Source organism: Pan troglodytes, chromosome 2, assembly GCF_028858775.2.
Source record: "Pan troglodytes isolate AG18354 chromosome 2, NHGRI_mPanTro3-v2.0_pri, whole genome shotgun sequence".
Lineage (NCBI taxonomy): Eukaryota > Metazoa > Chordata > Mammalia > Primates > Hominidae > Pan > Pan troglodytes.
Genome location: NC_086015.1, coordinates 20,278,487 through 20,292,810, shown reverse-complemented (window position 1 = coordinate 20,292,810; position 14,324 = coordinate 20,278,487). Strand labels below are relative to the sequence as shown.

The following is a 14,324-nucleotide window of genomic DNA, read 5'->3' as shown; positions in this document are numbered from 1 at the left end:
ATAAAGAGACAACCAAATAAAAAACTGACAAAATACTTTTAATTAATATTTCTTCAAAGAAGATATATAAATGGCTAATAAGCACAGGAAGAGATGTTCAACATCAATAGTCATTAGGGCAATGTAAGTCAAAATCATAATGAGCTGGCAGGTCACACCCACGTGGATGGCTATAATCAAAGAGACAACCAATAGTGTTAGGGTCTGGAGAAATTGGAACATTTATACATTGCTGGTGGGAATGTAAAATGGCACAGCCACTCTAGAAAACAATTTAGTAGTGCCTGAAAATGTTAGTTAGCATATGACCCAACAATTCCATGCCTAGGTTTAGACCCAAGACAGGTGAAACTGTATGTTCACTCAAAAACTTGTACATGAATGTTCATGGCAGCATTATTCACAATAGCCCCAAAGTGGAAACAATGTAAATGTCCATCAGCTAATGAAGATATAAACAAAATGTGGCATATCCATACAATGGAATGAAGTACTGATACAGGCTACAACATAGATGAACCCTGAAATCATGTTAAGTGAAAGAAGCCAATCACAAAAAGACCACACACTGTATTGTATGATTCTGCTGGTATAAAATGTCCATAAGAGACAAATCCATAGAGACAAAATAGATTAGTGGTCATCTAAGCCGGGCAGGAGGATAGGGAATGAATAAGAATCATTACAGAGTTTCTTTCTGGGATAACAATGTTCTAAATGTGATTGTGCTGATAGCTGCACAACTCTGTTAATATACTAAAACCTCTGAATTGTACACTTTAAATGTTTGAATTTTATATGAATATATCTCAACATAACAGTCTTTTTAAGTTTTAAAAAGTATGAAAAAAGGGTCAAGAAAAGCAACAAAAACTCTCCCACTAGCATTTGACAGACTTAATAGGCCGATATGGCCTCTGAGTTACACAAGTCTTAACGTTTCCTTCTTTTCTTCTAACCACATCCTGTAGTCTAGAACTCCTGGGTTTCAAGCTTTCAATAATTCTATGCCACAGAAACCCTTTTTTGGTGAGGATTCTAGGAAATGCAATAAACCTAGTCACATACCAAGAAAAATGTATTGGAACACAGAACCACAAAAAATTCTCATCCCCGTATCTGGGAAACATAAACATCCAATCTAGGTGTTTCACAGCCATCACAAGAGCAAAAAGTATCATCCTTCCCCAGTTGCTTACCTACATAGAGGCCTAAAAGAAAAGCAAAAGATGTTCTCTAATCTGATCTATGACCTTAAAAAAATATTCTCCTGCAGTCTATGGCCTTACATTTCCAGTCATTTATTATAAGTGTTTAAAAACCAGTTCTGGATTGGAAGTGCTCCAGAAAAGGTCTTTGGCCAACTTTAACCTATTTTCACTTGACTCTTTTCCATGAGTACTTTAACTTTCTTTTCATTTCTGACAAGATAAAAATTTAAAAGACTATCGTTAGCATTTGTTAACACAGTTGCTATATGCTATCACAGAGGAGGTATACAAAAATCTCCATTATTTCCATGTTTAAAAAATAAATACATTAATAAGCTACTTTTGCTGCTTCATCTCCTGAACTACAGTGCCCTCTGCTGCTCAATGCTGATGAAGGCCATTCTCTCAGTTGAATGAAAGGGAACCAACCCTCTTCTCTAGTAACTCTGGAAAGCTACCTTTGGGAAAAAAGGACTCCTTCATTAAAAAATACAGAAGAATTTAAGTTACATAAAAACTTCATCTGAATGGATTTAAGAAAATATGCACAATACATATTTCATAAAACATCTGTCCAAGAAAGAATTATACCTTAAACACACACCTTTAAAAATGTCCTTTGCAGGATGAGCACTCTTGAAGCCATGAGTTAAAGCCCTTACTATATACCCAATCAGTGAGCGTATGCAGAAGGAGCCTAGGTGCGCGGTGAAGCAGTGGATGTCCACATCCAACCATGACACACCAGGCAGCCAGGTCCTGTCCACAAAGGGAGCCCCAGTGCCAAGCACACAGCAGCTATACTACGAGATCCCAGAACTCTTTTTAGTCCTTGCCTACAGTTCTCAGAGCCCCTCACTCATTCACTTAATGCAAACATCTAAGAGAGCACCTGCCTACCATATACAGGCACTGTGGTACTTGCTGGAGGTACGAAGATGCACATATGTCTTAGTTGCTGCCCTCAATGAACCCACTCTAAGAGAAGGAAAATTAACAAATACATACAATTAAATGGGCAATGATAAAATCTGCTTAGCGTAGCGAGGCAAGGCAGAGGAAGGAGGAGTCAATTCTACCAAGAGTACAGGAATTAAGAAAGACTTCACAGAAGAGATGCCCTTTAAACAGTCTTAAAAGACACACAATGCTTACCAGATGAGCAATGGGGGAGGACACAGTTTGAAAAAGATGCCAAGGAATACAGTGCTACGTTATGTGCAGTCCTGTGAGAATCAGGGCTGCCACACATGCTTGTGTAGGTTGCAAGGATATTATCTATCTACAGTGTGGCAGCCCTGCTCAAGGGTAGGGATAAAGTCTTATTTCTCTAATCTTGCTCCTCCAGTGTTTCTTCTTGGTGTCCTCTTTCTCTCAGCAGGGCTCAAAGTTGCTTTCTAGCATCTAAACTTATGTTATCTTGTAGAAAGTCAGACACACTAGGACCAGGAATTCCCTCCACTCTGTGAAAATGCTTTGGCCTTACTTCCCCTCAGGAGGCAAGCTATACCCAGCCAAGTGTGGATTGAGTACTGACTGGGGCATCAGTGGTGACATGGTGGTGATAAGCCCCCACTCCTGCCTGGCCTGCCACTCTTCCAATCAACAGCTTCAGTGCAGGGAAACTGACCAAGGAGATAAGAATTGGAATCTGTCCCCTGGGCCTTATCAGCACATATGATCTAACTGAATGAAATACTTATTAGCAATAACAAAAGCTAAAATCAAACAAATGAAGTTAACAGTAGGCATTATGCTAAACACTTTAAATATCCCAAAACGTAGGAATACTACTGCTCCCTCTTTGAAGATATGAGAACTGAAGCCCAGACAAATAAGGAAACTGACCACATCACAGAGCTGGCTGGTAGAAAGCAAGCATGTGAGCTGAGCAGTCTCCAGGGCACTAGGTGACAATACACTGCTACCCACAGTAGCATAACCAATGCCAGAGGCAGGCAGTGAGCACCACAGCCAAATGTGAATCTAGAAACTCAGGGCAGCTGCACTCTGTGTGAGGACTAGTGGTGGCATGCTCCAGACCCAAGAGTGAGTGCCAAGCTTTCCACCCCAAGGGAGGAGGAATTCTGGTCAAGGGCAGGCCTCACCAAGGAGCTAGCAAGTGGTAGGCCTACTAGTGAGATGAACCAAGAAGTTCAACCCTGCTCATGTGAGAGATGTTTTGAGGTGGTTCTGCCTTTGGCCTTTCTCTCGGGATTGGATTGCTACAGTTCTTGGAACTGGTTTATTGCTACAGGAACCAGCCCTCTCTGCAAGGTCCAGTAAGAATACAGTGTAGTGCAAAAAGAGTCCCTTGAGGCCTATATCTGATCTATGCTGACGGTGTCTACATGGGGATCTGTGGCCAAAGCTCCAGCTAGTCACAGACAACATTCATTTATTTAGTTAGAGTTGCGCCTGGAACCTCATTCTCAGAGTTTGGTAGGTGTCAGAGGAAGCCACTGGTCAAAAATTCAGAGATGTGGAATCACGGCCCAATCTCTTACCCCAAAGATAAGCCCAACAGCAACCCTCTCCTTGATTTCTAGCAGCTCTCCAGTCTGATAATCCTACCTACACAAACTGCATGGCAGCCACATCCTCACTTCCTATCCCTAATCCTTGCCCTCTTCTCCAAAGTGCCACATGGCTGTTACTACCAAGCTGATGGTCTGAGACAGCCTAGAGCACAAAGCCATTCAAGCAACAGCATGGAAGGGACAGACACCGCCAACCTCAGCAAAATGGCCATTCTGTGACCATAAGGTCAAATATCAAAAGGAACTCACAACCCCTAGAACCATAAATCAATGGTAAGGGTAAAATTTGTTGAAAGAGGAGGGCCCAGGGGCCTGGAATGAATGCTGATCAACACCTGGGAGGGAAAGCGTCACCACTACCAGCCAGTGATCCTTACCCGCCAAGTCCGACCTCCGAAGAAGTCTGACAGGCACATACGAAAACCAGGCCTAAATTCAGTGAAATGGCCAAATCCATTCATTGGGATGGTATACATGACACCAATCCCAAATCATTTCATCTTGAGAATCACAGTAGGACTCTATTTCTACAAATATCACTAGGGAATGAGGACATTTTCTTATCAGGTAACTGAGGTTAGCAAGTGCATTACACTTGCAGGCACACCATGGTGGCAGCACAATAACCAATGCACAGGCTTTTCCTAACCAGGAGGCTGGGTCTGAGTCTTGGCAGGATTCAGAGTTGAAGGCACGGAGACAGTGCTTTGCACAGGACACAAACATTTCCACAGAAAGGAAATATGGAAAACAGATCATTACAATTAAAGTTTCCACTTTTCAATATAATGACTGCTAAACCATTTTTGAAGGGTAAATATGTTGCCCGCCCCCTAAAACAGGCAAAATGCATTTAATGTGTATCATCGAACATGTGCAAAGATTGCAGTAAATTGCTTCACAAACCCAAATTATTGCAATCAGCATCTTGTTTTCTAGTTCTAAATTCAAAGGCAAACTATTAACACACAAGACTGCTAACTCTTGCTATTATCACACTTGCTATTATCACACATCCTCCTTCTAACAAAACCACATTTCCAGATGGACTGCCAAAATTAGTCAAGTGACTCCTAAGAAACACTATCAAGACTGACATGCCAGAAATCCATTTAGAAATGAATGCTTTATTAAAATAAAGGACACACACACCCAAATACACCTTTCCTAGGGAAATTCAAGTTGCTTTCCTTACAATTGAACTTGAATTGAAGCTCAGGGAGGCCCCATTCGGAGGAAATGTTACCCAGTCAGCATGCTGATCAGTCCCGAGTCAAATCGGACAGACTTATGATTTGTGTGGGGGTTCTGGGGAGCTGGGCCTGACTGGGGAATCCTGATAACAAATTAGGCAAAGTATTTAAATTCAACCCAAATAAGGTACATATGATAGACAAATTCAGTCAAGAGGGTAGTGAGCCCTGTGATGACATCACTAGTTCCTCTTCTCTTCAGGATACTTTGTTTACTCTACATTGGACACAAAGAAGACTACTTTTAAAAAACCTATGAATCTCCTGCAACACGTAACTCAAGGAGATTAGATTACTGAAGTGCATTCTGTTAGCAACCATTCCTGAAGAGTCTAATTATCAGAGCTGTCAGTTCCATGGGCCAGAACTAGCTTTGTTTGAATGTGGAAAACACAAGACAGCAATTTTCATATATGACTGAGGGAGCCACGGGCTCAAAACCCAAGTGGGCTCTGAGGCCAGGAAAGGAATCAGATCCTCTGTGCCAACAAAGGCTCACCCTGAGCAGATATGATTTAGAATTCCTCTTCCTCAAGGGAATGGCTAGCCTTTTCCAGAAGAAAAAATAATACCTTCTATCTGATGGCACCTTCTTGAACATACATACTTGGAACACAGAAAAGTCACTTACCACTGGCCAGCTTTAAAGGAAAAGTCTTGATCAGCAACAAGCAAGCGGAGGCTCTTCACTGACGGTGACTCACTGGCAGCTCCACACACCTTAGCTGCTGACACAATCTAAAACCAAAAGATGAACTGTGGCTGAGGTTAGTGCATACACAGCACAAGGGACAAATGGTGGCATCCTGAGAACTAAGGTTTTTGAAATCTACGAAGATGTGGTTTTTGAAAATTGCCAAACAAGGTAAAACACACTTTGCTTTAGTTCAGCCTACCACCATGTGAATACATTTTAATTAACTTTTTTTGGAGAGACTTGCTATCATACTAATTTAATTTTATCCTACATTCAAAAATCATCTATTCAAGGGATCTTTTAACCGGCATTTATTTGATGAGTATCCACAATGTGCTGTGCACTGGGCTAGGCACTCTGGGAAGAGCTCAGGGAATTGGAACTCTATAAACAAGCCAGGGTCTTATCAAGGAGCTGCCATTAAATTCTCCATCAGTACTGGGCAAAGTGAGGCCCACTCTTGCTTCTGGGGGTGTAAGGAGTCCACAAAGAGCTAATTTCAGAAATCAAAAGCAGGCACTTAGAAACTTTAACAATTTCACAGAACAATCTTGTGCCTAGAGTCTAGTAACAGAAAACAAAATGGGTTTGCATTCTTCATGTCTTTGTTTTTAATTAATTTTCAAATTCATTTTTTATCATACAATATTTTATAAAATGGAAACAGTTCACAATCTTAACAATAAAAAGAGCCCTTCCCTACAGATAATTTGAGAAGCACTATTTTTACATGATGTATCTGATTTCTGGAAAGCCTTGAATAGGTTTGACTTGGGAGCTATGCAGGTATGTGCCATTCATGGCTCAACACCCCTCAAATTCAAAAGGTCTCTATTTCCTTGATTCTTTCATCTGCTTTGTGTTTCTTTGTCCTGTAAGCCTGGGACATCTTCACAAGCAAAGAAAAAAGACAACATGACTCTTTCCTCAACCTTCTATGTCTGTTCATCTTTACTTGTGGCAGCAAATCAGCAACTAACCAGAATATAGCCCTCTCCTTGGAAAGTGTGACCTTCACAGCTCCACCAAAGGGTGCTTTGGAAATCTGTCAAGGTCAATGAACGTCCCATCCTAATGCTAGCTCATGCAGGCCCTCTACTCCAATAGGACTACTAAATCTCATCAAACTATTAGTGGAGACCACTTTCAAAAATCCACTGGATAATTCTCATGATGGATGGTGGTCTCTCTCACCACCTCAAAGTATCTTCTAGTATTATCTACCTTTCTCTCCCTCCTGCAAAATACCTAACCTTTCTTTCTCCGTATTTTTGTCAACCCTCTCTTCCTCCTCTCCTAAAAATCAAGTGGGGTAATTTTCCATTACTGACCCTGTACCTGCACTCTTGGTCCTAGTCCTGCCTACTCCCTCAGAAACACTGCTCCATCAGCAACCACCAGCCCTTTCTTTCATGTTCAATTTTCCTCCCTTTAGTACATTCCTGTTTCATCAAAGATTACATCTAATGCCATTGGCAATTCAAAGCAATTCAGCAACAAAATAAAGTAAGCAGCAGAATATGGCTGTTAACAGCATGGGCTCTGCAGCTGGACTGCCTGGTATTTAGTCCTGGCTCTACCGCTTACCAGCTGTGTGACTCTGGGCAAGTTACCTAGCCCTCCTCAGCTATAAAATGAGAATAATACCACCTATACCTCATAGGGTTGCTGGGAGGATTAAATGAGATAATACTGACAAAAGTACTTACAATGCTGCTGGCCCACAGAACTCATTAATGTTGGTTATAATGTACAGTCATGTGCTGTGCAACGACATTTTGGTCAACGACAAAGCACATATACAAGGTGATCCCATAATACCAGATTTTTACTATTTTTCTACGTTTAGACACACAAATATCATTGTGTTACAAACGCCTGAAATATTCAGTACAGTAACATGCATATAGGTTTGTCCTCTAGGAACAATAGGCTATACCATTTAGCCTAAGTGTGTAGTAGGCTATCCCCTCCAGGTTTGTGTAAGTACACTCTATGTCTGCACAATGACAATCAGCTAATGACACATTTATCAAAACATCCCCGTCAGCAGGCAACACATGACTGTATTTCATTGTCTTAATTAAAATTAATTAGCAATTGTTTACATTATATATTACATTTTATTCATTTATAACTATATATGCCACCATACCAATGCTTTTGCACCAGGGCCTTAAAGATTGAGCACTGAACATCTCAGAGAGACTGCTCACATGGACAACAAGAAACTGCAGTGTGGTGGGCTTGTACATGTTTTTACCAGTGCAAACGTAAAAGCCATACTGTCTTGAATATATTTTAGAAATCTTGCCTTTCGTCTCTTTCTCTACTGAGACAATCAGCTCTTCTTTAGCCCACAGAATCTTCCCTTTTTCCTTGATGCTCACCTTAACCACAGGTAACCTAGCTTCGGTGCTCTTGCAACTTCTCCTTTGACGGTTGGGGTCTTTCTGAACAACCAAACTCAATGTCCAGTCTCAGTTCTCACCCTCCCTGACCTCTCTGAATTTGGTATTTTCCACACTGATGGATTCTCCTTGTCTGGAACAGCCATATTGAACTTTTCAGGTCCCCTCTTGTTATCACTGACCTGGTCTTTCTCCTTTACCATTCCTTCTCTCACTTCTTCTGTAGGAGCTTTCCCTAAACTGCCTTGCTCCTACTGCCTCTACCACTCCAGGTTGAGGCCCTCAAGGACTCACAGACTACTACTCTCCTCCCACCTTCTGCTGACAACTCATCATTACTTTTCTGCCAATCACAAACTGACATCAACACTCCCCATAAGTAACAACAGCCAATGCCTGAGGAGCATTTATCCCAGGTATATACCAGATGCTAGGTTAAATATTTTATGTGCATTCATTCATTCAGTTGATATGAATAATCATATTATATCCCAAGAGACAGTGTTGTTATCCTACATCTTGCAGATGAGGAAACTGAAAGATTCAGTAACTTGCTCAAGATCACCTAGCTAGGAATTGCGGATTCAAATCCAGGTTAGCTTGACCCTCCCTAAATCATCTGATGGTTCTGCTCCAATGGTAAACGCACTTATGCCATACAACGAAATCCACCAAAGTCATTCCTTCCACGAACACTTATTGAGCATGGTGCCTGAAACTGGGGAACAGGGTATGCAGAGATAGAGAAGACTGCACCTGCCCTCACTGAGCCTTGCAAAATCAGCTTATTTCCATTACCAGATATTCAATTATGGATGCATCTTGGACTCAACACAGTCAATTACATTTTCAGTTGATATTCAAACACACATAAACTTTGACTCTTTATGGTATACTGTCCCTAACACAGCCAAATTCCATAAATTTGGCTCATGTTTTTTCTTTCCCTTGCCTACTTGCCATCACCCTAAGCTGAGAATTTCTTTCTTCTCACTTGAACTACTACCTTGGTCTCCTTCTTGTGTCTCTCAAAGCAGCCAACAGGCAAATATTCCTAATGTTCCAACCTCACTGAGTTACTCTCCAGCTTAAAAACCTTAAATGGCTCTCTACCACTCAATCACCAAAAAAAAAAAAAAAAAAAAAAAGCTGAAAGTCCCGTTTAACTCATACGAACTTGGGACTCCTCCTGGATCACTGTGCTTGTGGTTTTTCGGCCAAACTGGACAACCTGCTGGTCCTCAAAGGTACCTAACACCTGCCCTTCCCCAAAACCCTACCAAGGTCATTCAGCATGTGCCAAGCTCTCTCAGTTCTACCAACCTTCTGCTCAGCCTTCTAGGCCCTGCTCAAATAACACCCCCTGCCTGAGGTCCTCCCTCTTCTCTTCATACTCTCAACTCTACCAATATAATGTTTTTGCCTTTCTGACCATATTCAGCATGTATAAGTCAACTCCCTAGATGAAGCACAGGGCCCAACACACAGTAAGGCTCAGTAAGTATTTGCAGAATGAATAAAAACTTGAACTTTAAGTCACTTAAAATGGTTTTCCAGAACAAAGATTGGTAGAAATGCAGGAGCACTTTTTTTTTTTTTTTTAAGCTGGGTGGATAGGGGACGAGAACACTATAGAAAATCCAGATTCATGTTTAAAAGTATGGGAGAGTTCAGGGAGAGCAGACATTTATTTAGTAGAAATGGTATTTTCCTTTGTTTGCCACACATTCTTTTTTAAGTATCTTAGTACAAAGACAAGTAATGAGAATCATCAGAGGTCTCTATTACTTCATTATTCCCCTTTTCTTACATTTACAGAAGTATTTTGGGAGACCAAGGCAGGCGGATAGCTTGAGCCCAGGAGTTTGAGACCAGCCTGGGCAACGTGGCAAAACCCCACATCTCTACAAAAAAAAAAAAAAAAAAATTACAAACATTAGCTAGGCATGGTGGCACACTTGTAGTCCCAGCTACTCGGAAGGCTGAGGTGGGAGGATCACTTGAGCCTGGAGGTCAAGACTGCAGTGAGCCAAGTGAGACCCTGTCTCAAAAAAAAAAAAAAAAAAAAAAAGATGTTATTTTATAAACATTCATTTTTTTCTCTCGATATAATAATCTGTTAAAATACAGCCTCGAGGTAGATTATTTCATTTCTGACAGCTTAAGTGGCATGTGTTAAATTCCTTAACAAAACTAGATAGGGAAAAGAATTTCAGCTGAGATACCTGAGAATGCGTCACGACCAAGTGCTAGGCTATGTGAAATGGAAGCATTAGTCATTTTCCAATGTCCAAATGTAAAATTCAATGAGGAAGGAAACAAGCTATACTTTCTATTAAGCCATATTTTCATTTGGATGGTGTCTATGACCAATTATTGGTATGACAGGCTGAGTATCCCTTACCTGAAATGCTTGGACCAGAAGTGTTTAGGATTTCAATTTTTTTTCAATTTTGGAATATTTGCATTATACTTATAGGTTGAACATCTCTCATGTGAAAATCTGAAATCCAGAAGGCTCCAATGAGCATTTCCTTTGAGTGTCATGTCAGTACTCAAAACATTTTGGATTTTGGAGCATTTCAGATTTCAGATTTTTGCATTAGAGATACTCGACCTGAAATACAAACAGTAATGTACCTACTGCTATTTATCCTAACAATCTGGACAAAATTGTTTTATCTATATCTGGAACATAAAATACCCTGCACAATTCATTATTTTTAAAGACATGCTTCCCTGTTACTATTTTATTTTGCTTAACACAAATGCTATATACTATATAGATTTCTAGCAATGTGGATTAAAAACATCAACGAAATCTTTTTGAAGACCACATATTTATTTTACTCCAAAAGCTAGTTCATATAATTAGGACCTGTAATTGTGGCCCTTGTTATATGCTATTCTTTTGTTGGATAGGCAAAACATAGTGGAGAAACTATTTATTTTATCATTTGTACTGGCTCTTATACTTAATGGATCAAAAGATTCACAACTGAAACCTCAACTATCCATGTCCTAAGTTAAAACACATGGCAGGAAATGAAGTTTTCCATAAAACAACATTTATGCTTTTCCAGTGTTCAGTAAAATAACAACACATTTGCCAACTTTACCAGTACACATGTTTAATGCTTAGGCAGAGTCAGCATCTAAAAGGAAATTCCATCACACTTGTTTAAAAAGCTGGTTTTATGTAGGATATTTTGATGTTACCGCTGGTGCAAAAGTCTCTGTACAGGAAATAGGTATTTCTTGGAAACCTGGCTAGCTTTCCCTGTTCACTCCTGTTCATTCATTTTCTGGCTTAAAAATTTAGGCAAAGCCATGACTAGAGATGACCTAAAACAAAAATGTAGGTATGGTTCAGAGAATTTCAGAATTGAAGGAAATTTTAGTCATTATCAAGAATCATAAGCCATTTTACACACAAAGACACCAAGACCCAGGGACATTATTTAAATGGTAGCAGAGTATCAATCTGATGTGTAGGAATCTGACTAGAAGCAGATTTTACTCAAGTGATTTACTAACAAAGGTAGACACAAAATTCTCCGTCAACCACACAATTTAACTTCTTAAATGGCTTATGCTGGTTAACATTATGCCCTAGAATGACAAGTAAACTCACTTTACTCCTACCAAAGGCTAACCTGTCCACCTGGGATGGTCTCCTCTCTGTCTTCTCAAGCCTTCCCTCCAGCAACTATCCTCTCTCCTGCATCACACCCTCTCTACCCTCCCCATCAGAACACACAAGCTCTAGGATCTCCCACCTCATGTAACATGTAACAACGACAACAGCAGCAAACACTTATAGACATCCTTACCATATGTCAGGCACTTTACATACATTCATTCACTCAGTTCTTCACAACTCTAGAAAGCCAATATTATTATATCCCCATTTTACATATGAGAAAACTGAGGTCCCAGAGCCAGTAAGGGGCAAAGCAGATTTAAAACCAGGCACTTGTGGTCTTTGCTGCTTTTCAAAATACAACAAACAAAACAAGCTTCTCCTTTAATCCAGCTTTCACCCCATTTCTCTGCTCCCATTCACATTACAACATTTCAAGAGTTACATATGGTCCTGTCTCCACTTTCTCATCTCCCATTCTCTCCTCAACACAATCTGATCAGGCTTTCACCCTCAGTAATGTACTAAAGCCAGTCATTCTGGTCACCCACTATCCACGTTGGTAAATCCAGTGATGACCTCTCAGCAGAATTCAGCACGGTTGGCTCCTCTCTCTTTCTTGAAATACTTTTCCCCCTGGTTCCAAGAACACTCTGCTGATCTCCTTCCTGTCTGGCTGGCCACTCCTTCTCCATCTCCTTTGCTGGCTCTTGCTCTTCTGCTTGGCCTCTAACTGTTGACACATTCCTGGGCTGAGTCCTGAGTCCTCTTCCCTTACTCTCTACGTGGCCTCAACTTTTCATCTCTAGCAGTAAACTCTCATCTCACATGTCCAACAGCCTGTTTAATTTCCATTTCAAATTTAACACAGCCAACAGGGAACTCTTTTTTTCTCTGGCACTGTGCTAGATACTATGATTACAGAGCTGCTAAACTGGGCCTTTCCCCAAGGAGCCTCCCTTTCTTTGTAGCCTTCAACTCACAGCAGAGTTAGTTACACACCCCTAGGGGCCAGAGGCCAGCTGCCAGGGCCATCAGACTATACTTCCTTGGGAGTTTTTCTAAGAGCTGTAGTCCATCCCCCCAGATCCCCTACAACTACCTCCAGGCAGTGAGTGCCTGAGGTTTCTCTCCACCTGCTCTGCTTTGTCACTGCTGACAGTGTGAAGCCAGGAGCGTCAAGCACTGCTCATCCCAGGCTGGATCATCTCTAAAAGGTTCTTTGACCATCAAGCTCTAATAACCAAAGCAAATTACAGGAATAACTGTTGAGAAACAGTGCATGTTGAAAAGATGCCCCCTACCTCAAATTGAAGTGACCACTCTACCGCAATCTCCTTGACATGCATAGGTGATGACCAGTGGAGAATTGTAAAAGTTAGCCTTGGGACATAGTCCACTCTGCAGCTAAGCAGACCATCCCATTCAAACCCAAGCCTCATCAAGATCACAAGCAGATTATAAGCACTGGAAAATCAGCACCTGGAACTGTAGGATCCCCAAAGGCATCTGCCCCAGGGGCCCAGCCATTTATTAACTAACCACTCTGCCATCAGTATCTCCCCCCTTTCTCATGCCTAGTAACACATTGCTCAATTAAGCCTTGTCCGTCTAAATAGAGTGTCATATTCTGCTGTAACATAAAGGAAAGCTGATTTTATTATCAAAGATCTGAGTTCAAGGACTGAGTCCTTGTCCCTTGAACAAGTCCTTTAAACTTAGGACAACAATATAATTTATCATTCAAGACAGAATAATTTTGAGAGTGAAAGTGAGTGCTATTACACCAGGAACGAGAGGCATAAACCAGGACTATTTCAGGCAAATGAGGAAGCAGGGTCATCCTACCTAAATCTTTGATTCTTAATCCCCTCATCTGTGAAATAGAAATTAAAATCCCTACATGTCCCTCCCAGAATGGTTGTGAGAATCAAGTACCAATCTGTTGTATAATCTGGTGCTTTGTAAACAAAAAGGCAACATACACATAAGATACTGTAAGAAAAGACACAGGCTTCTAAAAGCAAACTAGTACAATAGAAAAAGAATTAGAAAGATTTCCAAAATCAATTAGGTGCATAAAGTCTTCTTATCAGAGTCCCATTAAAATCTGAGGATAGGAGCTTATCTATCATTTTCAATGCTGTAACCCCAGGATATGGCCCAGGGTCTGGCACATTTCCAAATGAACAAATGAATGCATATGAATTAGTAATTTAAGAAATTCTTTCACTGCCAAACTCTCCCAACAAACTGATGAACAGAGCATATATTGCTCAGTAGGCCAACAGGCTGTAGAGGCCAAGCACGGAATGACCCCCTCCAGTAAAATTTGTCTTGCCTGAACAATCTTTACTGCATTACAGTATTTCTATCTTTATCTCCTTGACATTTCTAGGGTTACTCAGACTGCTTATTCTTTTGATTCTTAAGAATAAAATGAATAAAACTTGAACACAAACGTTCCAATGTAATTCAATTCAGAGTTCAGTTTCCTCCATCAGCACAATCTCAGACTACTTACAGTTACAGTCCCAAGTAAGAAGCATAAACATCATAAATGGTCATT

At 40.7% G+C, this 14,324-nt stretch overlaps 1 protein-coding gene across 27 annotated transcripts in view; it reads right to left on the bottom strand.

The window, feature by feature from the left end:
* The window catches only part of OXNAD1 (oxidoreductase NAD binding domain containing 1), an 87,278-nt gene that overhangs the window by 60,227 nt on the left and 12,727 nt on the right, over positions 1-14,324 (bottom strand). For all 27 annotated transcript variants that reach the window (XR_010155128.1, XR_010155130.1, XR_010155131.1 and 24 more), the window contains one exon: positions 5,636-5,742. Coding sequence is in view for 16 of the 27 variants with exons in the window: in XM_054681551.2 (XP_054537526.1) it covers positions 5,636-5,742 (107 nt within the window). In the remaining 11 variants the exon portion in view is untranslated. The remainder of the gene's footprint in view (positions 1-5,635; positions 5,743-14,324) is intronic.